The 19,415-nt window shown below is 49.5% G+C and overlaps 1 protein-coding gene across 1 annotated transcript in view; it reads right to left on the minus strand.

The window, feature by feature from the left end:
* Positions 1–19,415, minus strand: part of PLB1 (phospholipase B1) — a 126,286-nt gene that overhangs the window by 13,499 nt on the left and 93,372 nt on the right. Inside the window, exons 43-51 of the mRNA XM_055540617.1 lie at positions 18,874–18,945; positions 12,992–13,057; positions 9,351–9,411; positions 8,743–8,801; positions 7,078–7,145; positions 6,817–6,860; positions 6,501–6,600; positions 2,322–2,373; positions 1,171–1,251 (exon numbers count right to left, since the gene is read on the minus strand). Of these exons, the coding sequence (XP_055396592.1) occupies positions 1,171–1,251; positions 2,322–2,373; positions 6,501–6,600; positions 6,817–6,860; positions 7,078–7,145; positions 8,743–8,801; positions 9,351–9,411; positions 12,992–13,057; positions 18,874–18,945 (603 nt within the window). The remainder of the gene's footprint in view (positions 1–1,170; positions 1,252–2,321; positions 2,374–6,500; positions 6,601–6,816; positions 6,861–7,077; positions 7,146–8,742; positions 8,802–9,350; positions 9,412–12,991; positions 13,058–18,873; positions 18,946–19,415) is intronic.

The following is a 19,415-nucleotide window of genomic DNA, read 5'->3' on the forward strand; positions in this document are numbered from 1 at the left end:
AAGGACCCAGCAAGGCCAAAAAAAAGAAAAGTCATCCCTTGATGCCTACTAGGTACCATCAATGGCTCCCACACCCCACCTCCATGGTATCTCTAACCCAGATCCTGATGGTGCTGGCCCCCCTGCCACTGCCTCCCCATCATGTCTACCCTTATAACTCAGCTTGTGGGCCTCCTCTTCTGGCCCCTCTCCCAACTGGAGGCTGATTTAGCCCCTTCCAAAAACATGGCCTGAATCCTGGTGGTGGCCCCAAGTCATCTGCACAAAACGCTGCTCTCAGGAAAGTAAACCTGACTTTGCATGAAGACAGGTCTTCTGGGGTCACTTCTGGCTCCCTGGACCCCATGGAGTGCAGGGCACAATGACATTTAAAATCCCATGGGGTTGGATTGCTTCTGCCTCTAGGCTGGGCAGTGAGGAAGAGAGGTCCCTGTGTGGGGGAGGCTGGTTCTCATCTAGAATTTGGGGACTGTCTCTCTGAGCCACAAGGAATGATAAATGCCTTCTCCCTGCTGCCTGTGACTGTCAAACATTCTAGCACAACCTCTGAGTTATGGCAGCTGCTTTTTTTTTTTTCCTGGCCAAATAAAATATAGCACATCCTCAACTTAGAACAAGATGAATTCCAAAAGTTATTACCTCCCAAAGTTTGTACATCTGGATGTATTTCCCCATAGAAACAAGGTTGGGAGTGGGTTGGGTTCACAGGCTGGCTGAAGGTGATGAACACATTTTTGTCCCTGAAGGGCAGTGAGCCATGGATCAGGATTGGTTCAGCTGTATCAACCATATTTATGACATTGTTTCAGCCTCCCCCTGCAACCTTCCCACCCTGAAGAAACACCAAAAAAATGGGCAGAGACTCCAGACAGGTGAGGGGGCTCCCTGGTTATCCACTGGCTACCAGAGAACAGTATTTAAGGGTGCAAGAGAGACCACCTCAGCAGTGCCTGAGAGTGGGGACGTCCAGACACATCTGGAATCAAGGAACCAACGGAGCAGCCACTCAGTAGTGGGGACGGCTGGCATGTGTGAGCTGGGTTGTCTGGGCAGACTCAGGAGCCTGGGAGGGCTGGCCTGGGTGCCTCCCATGGGGGACATCCCAGCCTGGGTACAGACAGTGGCCTTGACCACCAGATCTATCTCCCAGGGGGCCAGTCAGGGGCCTACCTCATTGTCACAGTAATGGCACAAGTCGTTGCTCCCAATGAAGAGCGTGATCAGCTTCCAGTCTTTCTGTAGGTTGATTTCCTGAGGGGACAGAAGAGCCCACTTAGGCCTTGGTGGGGGGCGGGGGGCACATGCATGTGCTAGACACCCCTTCCCCCCAGTGCCTTTCATCCTCTGTATCACAGTGGAGAGAAGAAGTCAAGTGGAGCTCCCTCACCCTCACTTTGGTGCTGGGCAAGGGTGTGTGTGTGTGTGTGTTCAGTACAGAGAACTTTTTTCCCTTTGAGATCTTAAGAAAGCTGAAGTCCAGGAGGAGGTGGCTTGTATTAACATACTACTAAAGAGCTGACTCATTGGAAAAGACCTTGATGCTGGGAAAGATTGAGAGCATGAGGAGAAGCGGGCAACAGAGGAGGAGATGGTTGGATGGCATCACCGACTCAATGGACATGAGTTTGAGCAAACTCAGGGAGACAGTGAAGGACAGGGAAGCCTCGTCATGCTGCGGTCCGTGGGGTTGCAAAGAGTCGGACACGACTTAGCAACCAAACAACAATAAAATGTGATCCAAAGGCCTCAAAGGAGCCCAGGGCAAAAGACACATCTAGAAGCAAGAGCCCAGAGCTGCCTGGGTCTAGGGAAGGGGTTGGACAGAGAGGTGAGGAGGGGGCTGGAGAGGCTCTAGGGAGCCTGCTTTCCACTCAGCAGCCCCATAATAGGAGTGCTGCCAGGCAGTGAATTCCGAGGCATAAACCCAGAGCATTGAAAAAAGTGCTGGTGAGGAGGTTTAGAGGGGCCGGGGAAGAGGGAAGGAGGAAGGACTGGAATGAGAAGCCTATTTTTAGAAGCCAAAGTTTACATAATAGGGTTTGGGAAGCCAGCTCTTGGGTGCAATGGAAAGCTGCCAAAGGCTGAGGCCTGCCACCTCCACCAGCCCTCTGCTCATCTCTCCTCCTGCAGCTGGCCTGGAGGGGAGGGTGCCTGGGGAAGGGGTGCAGCAGAGACGGCATCTTGGTGGCAAGACCTGCTCATCTGGTCCCTCGTAAAGACAAGCCAAGAGATTGAAGTGCAGAGGTGCAAAGGGGGCTCATTTAGGGCCACTCGCACCCACCCTAGTTAAAGACAGAGGGTGGCCAGGGGCCTGTACTCACAGGGCTGGTTTTCATTCGCTCCACGAGATCCCGGGCCTGGGCTGGCATGTCCCTGGGCAGGGGAAAAGAGGGGAACATTAGAGCTGGTTCACGAGCAAGGGCTCAAGCTGCAGGATTTGGGCCTGGCGAGGAGATGTTTCAGGAAAAAAAAATGTTATATAAAGACCTATTCCTTCAGAAGGTATTGAAAGGCTTTCAATTCTCAAGAAATCTCAACCTATGAACAATCAAAGATTTGCTGTGGGTGTTGGAGCCCCAGTTGATCCTGACCCTGCCAGGGGGCTGACACACATCTCACCACCCTCTTCTGCAGGCCTGGTCCTCTGAGGCCACTTCGGCAGCAGGAATAGTGGTGGTGGTGGGGAGGGTGGGTTGGTGGGCAGGCAGTGGGGATCTGCTCAACCTTCCCGTCAGGGACGTTCCCTTATATTTCATCCAGCTCTTTTCATTGCAGGCTGAGCCTGTTCAGTTCTTATTCGGCTGCCTGTCTTAAAAATAACCTTTTGTATATTTGAAAAAAGCCATCACCCCAAATGATCCCTCAGCTTCCTCTTTTCCAAGCTTCATGACTCCTTCAACCTTTACCTCTAAGTCCCAGTCTCTCTTCTTTTAATCCTTCTGTTTTTCTTCTCTATCATTCCTTTGGATTTCCAAACCATTCCCCATCTCCTCACTTTCCCCGCTGGTAACAAAACAGGATGAGGGAGACAAATACCGACAGGGCTAGGCTAGTCCTCACTTCACCCCCTAGATGTGTGCCACGAATGCTTCTGGGTTAGAGAGAGGCGTGCCAACAGAACCCTACTCAGCAATCAAGGAGAACGAACTAGTGATACACATAACAACAGGGATGTATGTCAAAATAATTTTGCTGGGTGAAAGATGTTAGACAAGAAGAGAGTACACAGACTTCCCTGGTGGTCCAGCGGCTAAGATTCTGTGCTCCCAACGCAGGGGACCCGGGTTCAATCCCTGGTCAGGAAACTAGATCCTGCATGCCACAACTAAGAGTTTGTATGCTGCAACTAATGATCCTGCCTGCTGCAATAAAGATCAAAGATCCCACGAGTCTCAACTAAGACCTGGTGCAGCCAAATAAGTACATAAATATTTTTTTAAAAAGGGAAAAGAGTACATCATCCATGGCTCTGTTTCTATACAATTTTAGAAAATTAAACCTAATCTATAGTGACAAGAAAGCAGGTCAGTGGTTACCTGGGTCCCAGGGAGTGAGTGGGGTAGAGACCGTAAGAGGCAGGAGGGAGGGACTGATTACAAAACAGCACAGGGAAACTTTTGGAGGTGATGGATACATTCATCATTGATTGAGGTAATGGTTTCATAGGTATATGCATATAACAAACTGATCATATTGCACCCTTTTAATATGTGCAGTGTGAAAGTCACTCAATTGTGCCCTACTCTCTGTGACCCTATGGACTGTAGCCCATTAGGATCCTCAATCCATGGGATTTTCCAGGCAAGAATACTGGAGTGGGTTGCCATTTCTTTCTCCAGGGGATCTTCCCGACCCGGGATTGAACCCACGTCTCCTGCATTGCAGGCAGACACTCTACCGTCTGAGCCACCAGGGAACTGATACAGGGTACTTATGTCAATTACACCTCAATAAAGCAGTTATTTAAAACAGATATGTATAACAGAAGGGATACAGCAAATGGAGGCTTCCATGGAAGAAGTCATAAAAGAAGAAACTGGTGCAGAATGGGTATTTTAAATCTTTGCGTGTCCACAATGAGCTGGGCATGTGGCCAAGCATACACGGTACCATTTCTGCCATGTTTCTCATTTATTCACTCAGGACCGTATCTCATATGCTGTTGCTATCATGGGTATGTCAGAAAGTCATAAAGAAAGCCTGGCTTGGTTAGAGGTGACCACAGAAGTCTCCGTAATCTTTTTACAGGTTCGAGATATGAACAGGGGTATCTGTGGGTGATAAGCCCTCCAGAACACTAGTGGAAGTCAGGAATGCCCTCTTTTCCCCTCTCCCTAGCCAAGTTCTTCCCACGCTTCAGGCTCAGAGCAAGCCCTACCTACCTCCCCTAGGAGCCTTCTCTCTGAGTTTGTTTACCCACATCTCCTCCATTTCCTTTTTCAGTCTTGGTGTGCAGAGCCATGCTTTGGGAGCTATGGGACCAGGGATCCCCTTCCAGCTCTGCTACCAATTTGCTGTGGAGCTCACCCAAGTTACGGAACCCTGCTAACCTTGAATTTTTTCATCTTTATACAAAGAGGCAGGACTAGATGTTTTCTGGGGTCCCTTCTGGGTCTGTACCTGTCTGTAACTAGACTGCCCAGTTCACATTTTACACTTTTCTGTTTTCTGAGTACAAAATCATTTCAAATCATTCCAAAGTACAAAATCATTTCAGTCTGCAACATTGCCATAAACAACACTCCCCCCGCCCCCCCACCCCCGGCCAAATTATTTCCTATTGGTTTAGGCTCCTTAACTAGACAGCAAGCTCTTTGTGGGCAGACAGTTCACTTTTTGATTCTTCTGTATCTTTTAGTAACCACCATGGGGCTCAGTCCTTCCCAGGTGCTCAGTGAATTCTTGCTTATTGATTGATAGAAAGAAAGTTTGATCTTAAATAAAACTTTGAAACAAAATACCCTAATGATGACCATTTTTTTTTGCATACATATTATAATAAACTAGGTGGGTTATTGGTCTCATTGAATCTTTGTGACAACCAAGAGAAGTTAGGTACTACTATTATCTCCATTTATAGATGAGGAAACTCAGGTTCAGAGATACCAAGTGACTTGCCCAAGGTCACAGAGCCAGCAATGGCTGGACATAGATAATCTAACCGGAGGTCTCATTATCCTGGTTGCTCTGCTGTGGCATTCATCTCTCTCTTTAGGTGAACTCATCCTTTTCCACACCATGCCACATGACACAGTGCAGATAAGGAAGGCTCACAGAACAGTGCTCCATTCTTGCTTACTTAAGCTGACTAACGGCTTGCTGTCCTTTCCCCTAACACAGGACCTCTGAGATCCTAAAAAGAAGCTGCATGTGTCGGCCACTTCCCCTGCCACTCTTTGTTCTCACGGAGGCACCAAGTAGCAGTGAAATAGAAAAGGCAGTTTAAGAGAAGTGAAGCAAGAAAGGGGAAGGGGGCTTGAACATCAACAGACTAAAGAACCAATTCCTGGTTAATGAAGTCTGAGCTCTATAATGATATTCCTAAAATCATAATGATCACAATAATAATAATGGCAATACCAGCAACTAGATGTTGATATTACAGCCCCAGGCAGCCCAATTTTTCACAGAAAAATAAGTTCTTCCTGCTTATGACGCTGAGGAACTGATATCGCTTCCTGTGGCTCAGAGACTCAAACCTAGCGAGCGTGGGGCCCTCCTTACCGTGTCTGAAAGGAATGCTGCCTGTAAACAGAGTGAGTCAAGCCGGTTCTGTCTCCCTGGTGATGTGACTGCAGCAACCCTTCTACAAAGCAAAGACCCAGCACACTCCGTGCAGAAAATCAATGAACTCTGTCAGGCATTTCAACTTTAATTATCTGGATTGTTGTCAACCTCAGAAATCCAAGTGAAAACAAACAACTGCCTTGGTGTTTTAGGGGCTCTACCACCTAACTCCCTAGTGTCAAATACGGCCTTTTCAGAGTCCAGGACTAGAGGAGAGAAAGGAAGGGTGGCCCTCTGTGGGGCGTTCCTTTGCTCTGTGTTCCAGGGGTGCTGAGAGTCCCCCACGCATTCGACTCTGGCCTCCCCTGGGTAGGGAGGTCAGCTGAAGTCAGCAGGATGCATCCTGGGCCCCGGCCGCCTGCCTGTCGCCCAGGCACCCTCAAGTGCTTCCTCCCACTGCCCTGAGAGGTGTTAACAGTGCCGCAGGCAGAGCGAAGGCTCTGATTCAGCCTGCTTCATCCAGGTTTCTCTGGGCCCTTGCTCTGATGACCCTGGGCTGTTCAGGCAACGGTTTAAGTCTCTGGGTCCTCATGCTAATGCCCATCTGAAAGTGGGTGAGGATTTCAGGGGATAATGCACGTGAGGGGCAGCTCGGGGCTGGGGAGCAGGAGCATTCTGTCCACAGCCACTAGTGCTGCTCAGACACCTCCCTTCCCTCCTCCCCGATCTCCCAGCCTTGCCCTCCTCTGCCTCTGGTATCCCCGTCTACTCACCGAGCCCTGGCCCCTTCTGTGGCTACATTCAGCCCTGCTGTCTCCTCTCGGGTGCCAGTGGAGAAGCCGAGGATGTTGGGGTTGAACTTCTTCAGAATGTCTTTGAAGGGGGAGATGGAAGAGTGCACAGGTGAGAGGGAGATGGATATACAATGTTGGGGCACAGGTGTGGACCGGATGCTCCTGGTCTTTTCAGGGTGGACTGACTCCCCCTCCTTATAGATAACCTTCTCTTCCCTCGCTCAGGGGAGGGCCCTGGCCACTGCGAGGGGTTGTTATGGCCACAGTGATGGTGCTTCTCTGTGTTGCTACTTACTGGGAAGTGTGGTGTGGGTCCCTAAGTCGCCATCCCCTCCAATGCTGGGGAAGAGAAAGCACATTTGTTAAAATCACCAGAGAGGCTGCCCCAGGGCAGGAGTCCCATCCCCCTTAGGACTAGCATGAGCATCAAGGCATCCCCTTGCATTCCAGCGCTGGGCCATGGGTACCTGGCCTCATCTCTGATGAGTGATGGGGAAACATACCACCCATGCCTGTATGGGGAGCATCATCAGCAGAGATGAGAGAACACCCTCACCTCCAGGAGAGTCCTCTCCAGGATGTGGGGAGGTCACTGGAGTTGCTGGGTCGGGCTCCTACTGCTGTCTGAAAAAGGCAAAGAGAAGGCTGTAGAGCTGGGCTGGGTCAGGGGCAGGCTGGGGGCACTGGGGAAAGCCCCTCTGGCCCTGGTGTAGCAGCTGGGACCTGGATTTACCTTTTCTGAAAATGGTACCAGTTTTTCTCCAGGCTGCTTAATCTCTGAGTTGTCCTGACTCCCCAGCCTTCCACACACAACCAGTAACCAAGTCATGGAAGAAGTAAGATTCTTCCTCCCCAACTTCTCTGGCTTCCAACTCTTTGTGTTCCCTCTGCCATACTCCCTGGTGAGACTCTCATCTCCTCGCCATGGACAGCTCTGGTTCCATTTGGCCCCAGCCCCCAGTGTCTCTTCCCTTCTCACTCAGTTTCCCACCTGCTCCTCCAAGCACACCTGCTTCTTCACGCTTCCCCTGACTCTGACCCTTCACCAACACTCTGAGCTCACATGGCCTGGTTTCCACTTTCCTTTCTTGTTCACCCCCCTTTCCTGTCCACACACACCTTCAGGTCTAAACAAGTTGATCTGAAGCATGAGAGCCTTGGGGCAGCCTATTAACAGCCACTCCATCCCTTTCCAGAATACTAAACTTCCTCCTTTCTAGCCCTTACGTCTCCAGTTCATTCCCTAAGACCTTGGTCACCTTCCACCTCCTCCATAAAGCTTTACCTAAAGGCTCTCTTATTAAAAAAGAGAAATTCCTCTTTGAAACTTACTAAAGTAAGTGAGCCAGGGAAATAATACAAGGATTTTTTAGTTAATAATTTACCCCTACTTTAATAACCTTGCCTCCTGCTGCAGGTTCCACATCCCTCCTCACCCCTTACCCACATATACACACCACCAGAGCCGATGAATGGTTAAGAGCCTGATGTGTGTCCTTCCACAGCTTTCCCCATGTTCGTATGAAAATTAAGATGCACTCACACACATACAGGGAAGTTGTTTCTCTATAGACATGAATACCTGATTTCAAGAGTCCTATTTGTCACCTATCTGGATAGGTATCTCCTTCAGTGTAAGTTTTTTATTTCCCCAGCTGGACAAGTTTTAAGAGGGTTAAGACCACATCTCATACTTCTTTTCCCTCTGAAAAGCCAGCAGACTGTTTCACACATAGCAATAGCGAAATCTTAGGTTGGCCAATATAATTCCTTTAGTGAAACTATACTATGTGCAGGAATTGGGTCCCTTCTGCCCCCAAGAACACATTTTTGAATGGGGTGAAGGGGAGCTGGGTGGTTTGTGGGTAGACCCACCACCCGAGGAGAGAGTGAGGGAGATGAGTTCCCTAGTGATGCCGGGCAGACTTGGATAAGTACCTTAGCACATACAGATGGAATGCTTGGGAACGGGGGAGCGGGGAAGAAGGGATGGGATGGCTTCGATCTGGGGCTGGAGGGAAGCCTCATGGGAGGAGGTGGTGTTTGAGCAGGGGTGTGGAAGGGTGAAGGGCAGGGCTTCTAGATTGCCTGCTAATGTCTCGTGGCTGCCTGGCTGTGCTTCAGTGCCGGACACAGGTAGGTTCTCAACAGTGTCAGCTAGATGCTGAATGCAGAGCCAGTGTGGAAGAAGAGTTGATTCCTGGCTCAACTCCGTACTCACAGTCAGCGAGTCACCCAGGGCAGCCACCACTTTGATATCTGCTGGTCGGAGCTCATGGACTAAGGAGACAGGCAAAGAGATGGATGGTTGGTGGAGGTCTTCCTTTTAACTATTAACCTGACTAGAAGCCTGAGATTCCATTCTCATCCCATCCATCCCCATTACACTTATTTCCAGCCTAAGGCTTTAGAAAATTTGTCTCTTCCATGCATCCAGAGCCACCAAGGCACTGAAGGTAATGGGCTTGATGGCTCTTAGCCATCCGGAGAGGAGCCCAATTCATTCTTGAGGGGTCCAAGAAAGTTCCAGCTGTGGGGATCATGAGCACAGGCAGAGAGGAGCCCCATCCCTGACTCTACCTACCTCACTAGGCAGGGAGGCCTGAGGAGTTGCCATTAGAAACAAGTTGAGATGAGAAGTGTGGTTTGAGGAGTACCTGGGAGCCCAGCAGTGCTGCAGGCTAGCTTGTCATGGGCTGCCCAGGATCAAGGTCTACAGTGCACAGGAATCAGCAAGGCCTGCCCAAGGCTCTAAGATGTGCTTGTAGGTTCTCCCAGCAACCTGACACTTAGCCCTTGACTGAAGGGGGTGATGACGTTTATACTCACCTGACGTGGGGACACTGTTGGAAGGATTCTGCTCCATACACAAGAAGTCACTCCCCCAGTTCTAAATCAACAAAAGCAAACACGCAACAGCAGACACTCACGGTGCAGGAAGGTTAGCCCAAGAAGAGTTAGCTAAAGAATTCTTCCCCTGCACACAGTTGTTCCCTAAACATGGTGCCTTGATGAAAACTGGCAGAGGCAGCTGAGGGACACTGGCATCCAGGATATAGGTCATTGATTCTTTCATGTTAAATCCAGGGAAGATCCCCTGGAGAAGCAAATGACAACCCCCTCCAGTATTCTTGCCTGAAGAATCCTACGGACAGAGGAGCCTGGTGAGCTACAGTCCATGGGGTCGCAAAGAGTTGGACACTACTGAGTGACTAACACACTCACTTTCACTAATCTAGAATCTATCCTAAGATTCTCTATAGACACCAACATAAACACAAATGCCTCCTCAATCTTCTTCCAGTCTCCACCAAGAATTCCTTAGCTAAAACTATGTCACTGTAGAGGATCATGTGAAGCAAAGAGCTGTGGCTTGTGGATGGAGTGAGAGGGGAATCGAAGAGGAAAAGGGTGTTTGCCACCTCCCCATGCACAAAACAGTGCTTGGGTCTCATCCCCAGAAATTCTGACTTTGTCTGGGGTGGCACCTGGATTCGATGCCTTTTAGTTGCTCCCCAGGTGATCATTGCATAGAGTTTGCAAACTACGGTCTTAGATCTCCTCGCCATAGGGCAACCACAGGGCTCCACATGGGTTTAGGTGGTGTTGCTTAACGTGAAATTAATGGACACTAATTACCATGCTAGGACCAAAACAATAATTACAATATTTTTAGGAAAGCAATGTGAAATTTTTACAAATGCCAAGTTTTTAGTTTCTGTATATCATTTCCGAATGTGTGTATGTCTTTTTTGTGTATTTAATAGCCAACCAGTTCCTTGCATGTGTATAAAATAAAGTCTATAACTTGGATTTTTTGTTTTTTTAGTCGCTAAGTCATGTCCAATTCTTTTGCAATCCCATGGACTGTAGCCCACCAGGCCCTTCTGTCCATAGGATCTCCAAGGCAAGAATACTGGAGTGAGTTGCCATTTCTTTCTCCCGGGGTTCTTCCCTACCCAGGGATCAAACCCACATCTTCTGTATTGGCAGGCAGATTCTAAGCCACCAAGGAAGCCCATAACCTATATACTTTTAGTCACAGTTTCTTGACTCTGGAATACAGAGCACACTTTCCAAGGGCTGGAGAAGGGGATGAGGTAGGAAGCAGAGGGCATAGCATCTGGGAGAGAAACAGACATCCTTCCCTAGTGTCCCAGACACCTGCACGTCCCCAGAGGGGCTTGAGGGACAAGCCTGGTGCTGAGTGCACAGTAGGGCTCCACACATAGGTGTTGTCTGGTTGGCTGATTCTCTAGGTGTGTGGTTGCCAAACCTTTGGAAGTTTGTCTCTTTCATCTGATCAGAGGCTGATGTAGACACACCTTGTTAAAACACTCCTTTCACAAGGGAGCAACATGCAACTTCCTTTATGTATTATTTGCTTAATCTGATGTAAATGAGTATTCCAAGGAACTGCTCAATTAGTCATTCTGATGGAGTCCTCATTCTGTGTGGAGGTTCTATTGAAATCAAGAACATGTTTGTGTGTAGATGACAAATATCCAGAGAAGATGCAATTTAAAATAATTCTACAGCCGTGAGTGCTTTAGAAACATCTCAGAGAACTGATGAGCCAGAGACAAGCCCATCCCCTGCAGGCAGATGCAGGTCGGAACTGGAGCACGTTCATCTGTCCCAAGGGAAGAACTGCTTAGGTTGCAGAGGCTGTACCTTATGCCAGGGCACCCAGATCGCCTGCAGGTCTTGGGAAATGCAGGTCCTGAGTCAGCAGGACTGGGGTGCCACCCAGGACTCTGTATTTCTAACAAGTTCTCAAATAATGTTGATGTGGCCCGTCTGTGGCTAATTTAAATAGCAAAGTATTTTTTAAAAAATCACTTTCTATGCCTGAGTTTTTCACTCTTCCAGCAACAGAAGCAAAGGCATGTGAGACTAAGATAAAAGACAATGGGCCAGAACCACTTTGTTCATCGATGTATACCTGGCACTTAGCACAGCACCTGCACCATTTAGGCATCCAATAAATACACACATGTTAGATAAATAAATAAAAGCCTAACTGACAAGATGCAGCTGACATTTCAGTTCTAATGGATTTTGGTCCACGATTGGCCTGAAATAAGCCTCTGTTGGGCTAATGTGAGCCTGAGAGAATTTGGAGATGCTGAACCATGGCATTACCCCAGCCATGAAGCTGATGTGGCCTGTATCTCAGAGCTGAGCATCCGACAGTTCTTCAATATTTTCATGTAAGTTAGTCTCAGTGCTTCAGCTGGCTTATAAAAGGTCTTTCCTCAATCACTCCTGCTACTCCCCCATCCATTTTCCACACTAGTCAGGGAGCTCTTTTAAAAAGGTGAACCAGATTATACCACTTTCTCCTAGAACCTCCAAGAGCTTGCCACAGCTCTCCACCAAAGTTCAACCTTTTTTCTCAGGGGTTCAGATTCTGTATGATTATGCCCTTGACGACCCCGCTTATCTCATGACCCCAACTCTCCACTTCATTTGCACGCCCATAGCCATGCTGACTTCTTTCTCCCCTCAAATACACCCAACTCAGCCCCAGTTCTGAGCCTCTGCAATCGCTGGTCTTGGTCACAGCTCATCAGAATGTGCTTTCCTTGTCCCATCGCACTTTCTCAAGACTGTCCTTACTCTCTGACATGACTATGCTTCGCTGTCTATTGGATGCCTCCTTCAGTAGACTGTAGGGTCCGTAAAAGGGATGGGCTCCGTCTGTCTGCTCTACGGCTCTATCTTCCTGAAACAGTGCTCGACACACAGGAGGTGCCCAGTCTGGAACCTCTTAACTCCCGAGGACAGAACAATGTCTGACACTCCTCTGAATCCCTGCTGGCCCCTAGCACAAGACTGGGCAAACCACAGGTGCTCAGCTGACACTGGCGATTGATTCCCTGTCCAGGTGGCCGACAGATGTGGCCTGGACCAAGCCTGTCCCGCAAGGCCTGGTGTGGTTCAGGATCTTCCAGGCCATCTTTGCAGCAACTGTCCCTAAAGCCATGGGCCTTAAATCCTCAGAGCTAGAATGACTGACCTGAACCAGACAAGCCCTGGAGACCCACCTGCATATACATCAACTTCCTGGGAGCCCAGCCCCTGGAATTGAGGCTCTTCCTACTCAGCTCCCACCTTACAGGAAATCGATGTGCATTATACCCACTGCCTCCCCCTCATCCCTTCTTGAAAGGCTGAGCTGCCTGATCAGAAATGATGTCTGTGCAAAGGTCAAAGAAGACTGATCCACAGGCACTTCCTCTAGTCGGTTGCTGACGTCAGGAAAACACTTGAGAACAAGTTAGGACAATCCTGGGACTCTGTGGTTCAGGAGCCTTTGTTTCACATTCCAATATCCAGTAGGTAAGAAGGGTACGTTTCTGCTTAAGCTACTTCTCTGAAATCCGCACCACTCCCCGAGTCGCTGGGGGCGGGGGGTGGAAATGGTTTGTCTCTGAGAGAGGCAGACATGTGTCAGGAGTTATTACCTCAATGGAGGGCGTGGTGGGGTATGTGTAGTTACTGTTCCGGGGGGTTCGCAGGAAGGGCTCAATCTAAGAGAGGAAAAGAAACCACAGGGAGAAGTTACCTAACAGCCTGGAAGACTGCTTAGGAAATATTAAGTACTAACAGTCCTGTCCTCTAGGTTCATTTAACATGATTCTTCTGCATTTAAATAGAAAGAATCATACAGACAGAATTTCATTCATTCCCTAGAGGGTTTTACATAACAGCTTTGACAAGGGATGCACAATAAAAGAACTAAAAAGGGTTCCATCCACGTTCTTTTCAGGGTTCTGTGCTTTTCTTTTCACCCTGACAATGGAACATCTCCCTAATCATCAGAATGACTTAATCTCCTTTGTCATTGCTCTGGCGATTGATATTATAGGGATCTTTTCTTCTCCAAACTATGTTATGATCATCAGTGTATTTTAACATCTGTTGCTATGATTTTGCCTCCTTTGAGTTGTGTCCCTTACCCGTTTCGGGTTGGCTTCACAAACGCTGGTTGCATTTTTTTCTCATGAAACGGCCTCTTCATTCCCTGCCCACCTATCTATTTCACCACTGGTTTCATACATGCCCAGTCAAGAATCCAAGTGTATTCCATTGTGGGTGATAAGTTAGTCAAAGAAGGAAGAAGGAAGTAGACAGAGGGGTAGCAGGGGAAAGCAGGTAATGAGAAAATGTGGAAATGACAGTGAAGCAAGAAAAAGTTTGTAAGACAGAGATCAGCCCAGACAGCCCAGGGCTGTCAACACCTTCACAAGTCATGTTCAGTAGAGTAGAAGGGCCACAGTCTGAAAATGTGGGAATAATATGGGAGTAAGTAGGAAGAACCAGAATGTTGGAGGAGATGTCATTGGATATCTGTTCCAGGGGTTGAAAGCCTATTGCCCATCTGCTTTATTTTGGCCTGAAAGGTGTTTAAAAAGGAGAAGGAGAGAAGATGACAACCCTGAATGCTGCCACAAGAGGCGTGTACCCTTCAGTTCTGCCCTGCCACTGTCTCTTGTCCATCCCACCCACACAGTCATGTTCTAGCCTGGCACTGCATCTGAGTTTTCAACCCTGAGTGATCCCGCTTTACAGGTGAGGGGCAACTGAGGTACAGGGGGGAGCAGGGGCCTGCGCCAGGTGCACTGAGGGCAGAGCTGGGCCTGATCCATCAGGCCTCCTGACCAGCAATGCCCTCATTCCACGGCTCACACCAGGGTCAGGCCTGCAAAAGACCTGCTGGCCAGACAGAGGGATGAGGAGGTGGTCTTAGCGGTTAGCTTGGAGGAGGAAATCTACATGCGCAAAACCCAACCCCCAGCCCTCAGCACAGACCTTGCCCCCTGGGGCATGCCACGCCTCTCCTTTGGTCTGAGTCCAGGCCCCTGAAACACGGGCCAGAGGAGCACTCAGGGTCAAGGGCAGGAAGTGTGCCCTGGACCATCTGCGACAGTGCAAGGTGAGAGAGACCTTACAGAGGCATGTCACCACGGTTAACCAGACTTGTCTCTGGCCAAGGCTACTCAGTGTCCCCTGTCCCCTGAGATTCCCTAGCAGCTGAGGGCACGTAGCATCCTATAAACAACTGACTCACCTTTGTAAAACCCCATGTGTTCAGAGCTCTGTTCTAGGTGCTGGATGAAGGGAGGATCCAGAGGCATACAATTCAGTGAGGCAGAAAACATGATAAGTATTGGGTAGCAGAGCATCAAAGAACAGTGTGTCCAGCAAGTGCAGTAATTGCTGAGGAAGGACTGCATGATCTGGGGGATCTGGGGACGTGTGGTCCTTAAAGATGAGACTCGGCGGGAGGTAGGTCACTCCTCATTATTCTCCCCCCACTTCCCAAGACCCTGATTGGGCATAGGGCCTGGGAGCCAGAGCTTTTCTCAGAGTAGCTAGCATAAGGGGAACCGGAGGGCAGACTCCACCTGCCCTTCTGCATGTGCTGAAAGTCAAGCTGGGGAGTTTATTTCATCACAGGACCCAAGGGTAGAGGGACGGGCCAGAGGGGAGAGACTGAACTAAGAGGTCAGAGGTCAGGGAGACACCGGAATGTGGAGGGAAGTGAGGCCAGAGAAGGAACAATGAGAACAGGTCCAGGACAGGGCCAGGCAAGTGGCCTGAGTGCCTGGGGCCTGTTTTATTGATCGTCAGCTGCATTGTGCATGCGTGAGTCAGACTGGGTGAAAGTCCTGGAGCTCAGCAGAGGGAAAAGGGAGTCCACTTAGTCTGCTGGCTCTCCTAGGCTAGGCTGGTAATGCCAGTAAGCAGAAAGCGAAGCCCGCTGAATGCCAGCACAAGGAACTGTTCTCCTCGGTACAGCTGGGAAAAGATGGTGCAGCCTGCCAGGGGGCAGAGCCTGGTCAGCCACTGATGTGAGTCAGCGACATGAGTCAGTGGCTACTGGAAAAGGGCATGTGCATCCTGGCAGTGTTTACAGGTGTAAACTTCCACAGTGAAGGAGAGCTGGTGTTCTTCTGTTCTGTGCTGCTCGGACCAAACCAGATGTGTATAGTCAGGCCCAGACACCGACTTAAGTGGGGTCACATTCCAAGGACTCATACCTACTATATGAGGCAGGGTTTGGAATACTTGTCTGCCATAAATGGTTGAGGAAATTGAGAAGATCCAGGGAAGGGTGGTAGTGGTAAAGAGGAGGAGGACATAGGAGTACCCACTGACATTTCTATCCCATCCCATCATCCCATCCCAAACATGACCTACTAAGCTGATTCCACAACCTGTTAATGGATAGCCACTTGGCTGTTAGTAATGCACTGCCTTGAGAGTGTGGAGGTTTAAGCAGGGGCCATAAGCCTCTGCTTGCTTTGGGAGGATGTGGTACATGCATGCTAAGTCATTTCAGTTGTGTCCAACTGTGCGACCCTATGGACTGTAGCCCTCCAGGCTCCTCTGTCCATGGGATTCTCCTGGCAAGAATACTGGAGTGGGTTGCCATGCCCTCCTCCAGGGGATCTGCCCAACCCAGGGATTGAACCCACATCTCTTATGTCTCCTGCATTGGCAGGTGGGTTCTTTACCACTAGTACCACATGGGAAGCCTGGGAGGATGTGGTAGAATAACTCAATTATACGAGAGATTGCATCAGCAGGACTCCAAAGCCCTCCCCACTGAGATTCTAAAGTTATAAAATTCTCTGTTGCTTTATGATGGAAAGAAGCAGGTAAGAATTTTAACACCCACAGTGACAAGGACCTGAACTGGGGTGGTGGAAGTGGGAAGAGGAAGGCCTAGGAAGGATTCTATCAGGCGAGGGGCCTGACGTTTCACCCCTGCAGAACTGTGACCACCACGACAATATGGACAGAGGAAGTCTTCAGGATTAGGGAGTTTGGGAAGACATTGATTTTGGTCCTATTTTGACATTCTTACTCAAAAATTATTTTCTAAATGAATGTTGAGTTTGAGATGATGGGTTCAGGGCAGATTTGGGAGATCTGGAAGTCCAAAGCATTCAAAAGAGAATAGCCCTGTATATGTAATGCTAAAATAGAAATATCGCTAAACAATAAAGTATAAGAGAATCCAACAAAGCTCAGATTTTCTCAAGAGGAAAGACTGAATGATGAAATATCACTTGAAATTATTTCTGTTTGTCTCACTATGTCTTTCTATTTTGTTGGTACCCTGACCATATATTTAATCTGTCTTCTGGGTAAACTTTATAACCAAGGGAGGAAGACCTCTAAAGGGTTAGAAATATAGCTCAAGTTTGGAGAAAAAAAATTAGAAACAAAGATATAGGTTGGGAGATCCTAGGCAAGGAAATTTAACAGGAAACCCTGGAAATGGACAAATCTCAGAGTGAGGATTGTGTAGAGAAAGGCTGAGTTATGAAATCACATGTCCAACCTGAAAGTCTAACAGAAATCCACAGAGCGCAGTTAAGCGCAGGACCTGGCTGGGCAGAATGCACTTGCCCTTGACTGGAGCTGGGGGAGGAGCAGGCAGGAAGTTGAGAAAGAAACTCCCCTGTGCTTGCATCTGTCTCAGCCCCTCCTCCCCGCTGGGTCCTGCCTGTTGCCTCTATGTTTAGACTCAGCTAGGATTAAAATATGTGCTGCCTGGCCCCTGTCAGCTCATACTGAGATGCTGGTGGACTTTTATATAGCTCCATGGCACACTGCAGGGAGCAGATGGGACCTGAGGAGTGCAGGATTCCACAGTGCCTGGTGCCTTGAAGTTAGGCCGGCCAACAGATGGATCTTTTGGAAAGGGCTCCGGGGTTGCCTGGCAACCGCTTCTCCCAGGCGGGGCTTCTACGGTTCCAGGAGGCTGGATTTGCTCTCCTCTGCTCACCGACGGCTCAGTCAGGCTGGTCCAGGAGGAGGAGCGGAGCCCACCTCAGGAGTGGCCTGAGATTCTGGCCGAGGCAGTAGCCTTTCGGGGCTCCTTGCCTGGTCTGCGGCCTTGAGCCAGTGGTGACAGAGCTCTACCCGACCCAGAGCCTAGGCTCCAACCTGGAATATAGTAGATACTTGTGAGAAAGAAAGAGAGCAAAGGATGGCTCCCTGGACTGCGTTGTTATTACTTTCACTATTAAATAGAAGGAGAATTGGCAGATTGGAGAGGGTTTCCCATGGCTGATGTTCAGTATGGCCATATGGTTGTTAAAATATTGAAACTCCACCCCCCCCCATATGGTTTATAGCCACCACTCTGAGTCCCCAAATGCCTCTACTACCCAGGTTGCCTGGCCCTACCCCTAGAATGCGCTGGACAAGCTCAGGATCTAGCAATTTAAGCGTTTACACGTGATACAGAAGGGCCCTTAAGCCTCTGCCCCACCCCTTCAGCCTGCATCTGACCATCTGGACCAGAGGCATCTACGCTACACTGATTGTTACATCATTTGACGGTTATCTTTGCCCTGAGCCCTGGACCCAGCATGTGAGCCCTCTACTATCACCGCCTCTACTTCTGCATCCCTTCAGCCCACCCGCCTGGTGAGGCTAATGGTACCCAAGGCCGGTATCTGAGACTGGTGTGGGGAAGGCAGCAGACAGGGAAGGGTGCCCACTGCCTCTAGACCCCTGGCAGACACATGGGGGAGATGTAGGTCCTCTCCCTGTTCAGTCGGGAGGGTGGGAGAAGGTGACACAGTCAGACCCAGGTGGGAAACCCGGCCCCCCAGACTGGGTCAGGCTGTCTCTCTTTCATTGCTGTCGAGGGCTCTCTGGCCTCAACCTTATTTGGTTAAAAAGCCTTAAGACAGAGGCTTGAAGAGGGAGCTGAAGGCAAAGGGCGTGTGTACCTGCCCCACTCCTAGGCCTGAAATCAGGTCTAACAACCACTTACATCTTCCTCCTTAAAATGAGCCCAGACCAGCCTCACTCCAACTATCTCAAAGCCGGTCCTGCCTGTCCCTTCCCCAGGTGGCTCTAGGGCTTTCCTCTTTGACCAATTTCCTGCCAGATACTCCCAATCCAGATTCCATGACGACTAACTGCAACTTCTGATCTCAGCTGGCTTCATACTAGGCCACCAACCTGCAGGTGGACCTTCCCACTGGCCCCACGTGTCTCTGCTAAAATGCTCGGTCTGGCCACCTCTGGCTTCTTAATTCCTCTCCTGAAGAATCCACATTGTTACCCTGCTCCTCTCCCTCTGCTGGGCTCAGGCCTCCTCTCCCACCTGCTTCTCCCAAAGACAGAGGTGCTTCTGCACCCTCTTCTCCCCTCTCCATTCTCCTCTACTCCCCTCCATCCTCTGAATCCATCTGCTCCCAGGCAAGGAGCAAGATGGGTGACAGAGAAGTGCTGGTGTTGGGGGGTCAGGGGTTGGGGGCGGTGTAAAGGGAGATGGGCAGGGCCTGAGCTCTGGGTTTCTGGAGAGCAGCATTACCTGAGCAGGGCAGGAGAGGGGTATGTATGCTGTCAGGTCCAGGGTATCTGTTTTCCTTCCCAGTGGTTCAAGCTGATGGGGGAGAAAAAGAGAGCCGTGAGTGTACTAATTTGTCTTCGCTGAAGTGAACATTCCCTGGCAGGGCATCCTGCAGTGGGGGAACGCTCAGAACTTGATTTCAGGGGGATTGGCTTCTCCTCCTGGCTCTGCCAGTCATCAGCTGTGGGATACTGGGCAAGTCTCTTAGCTTCTGTAGGATTCAGCTTCCTTGTAAACTTATAAGTCTTGCAGGGCTGTTGAGAAGCTTAAATGAGATAAACATGGCTTAAACTGCCTAGCAGAGTTGTTGGCACATAGAAAATACTGAATAAACATGAGGGTTCTGCCTTGTATTCATGTAAAGAGTCCTGCATCAGTTCAAAGCCTGTCAGAGAGGATGCGGTTGATCCAGGAATCTTAAGGACTCTGTATTTTTCATTCTACATCGACTCTCCTCCACACTTTGCTTGTAAAGGGAGGCCAAGAACAAGCTCCATTCTGGA

The sequence above is a fragment of the Bubalus kerabau genome, chromosome 11 (assembly GCF_029407905.1).
Source record: "Bubalus kerabau isolate K-KA32 ecotype Philippines breed swamp buffalo chromosome 11, PCC_UOA_SB_1v2, whole genome shotgun sequence".
NCBI classification, from domain to species: Eukaryota; Metazoa; Chordata; class Mammalia; order Artiodactyla; family Bovidae; genus Bubalus; species Bubalus kerabau.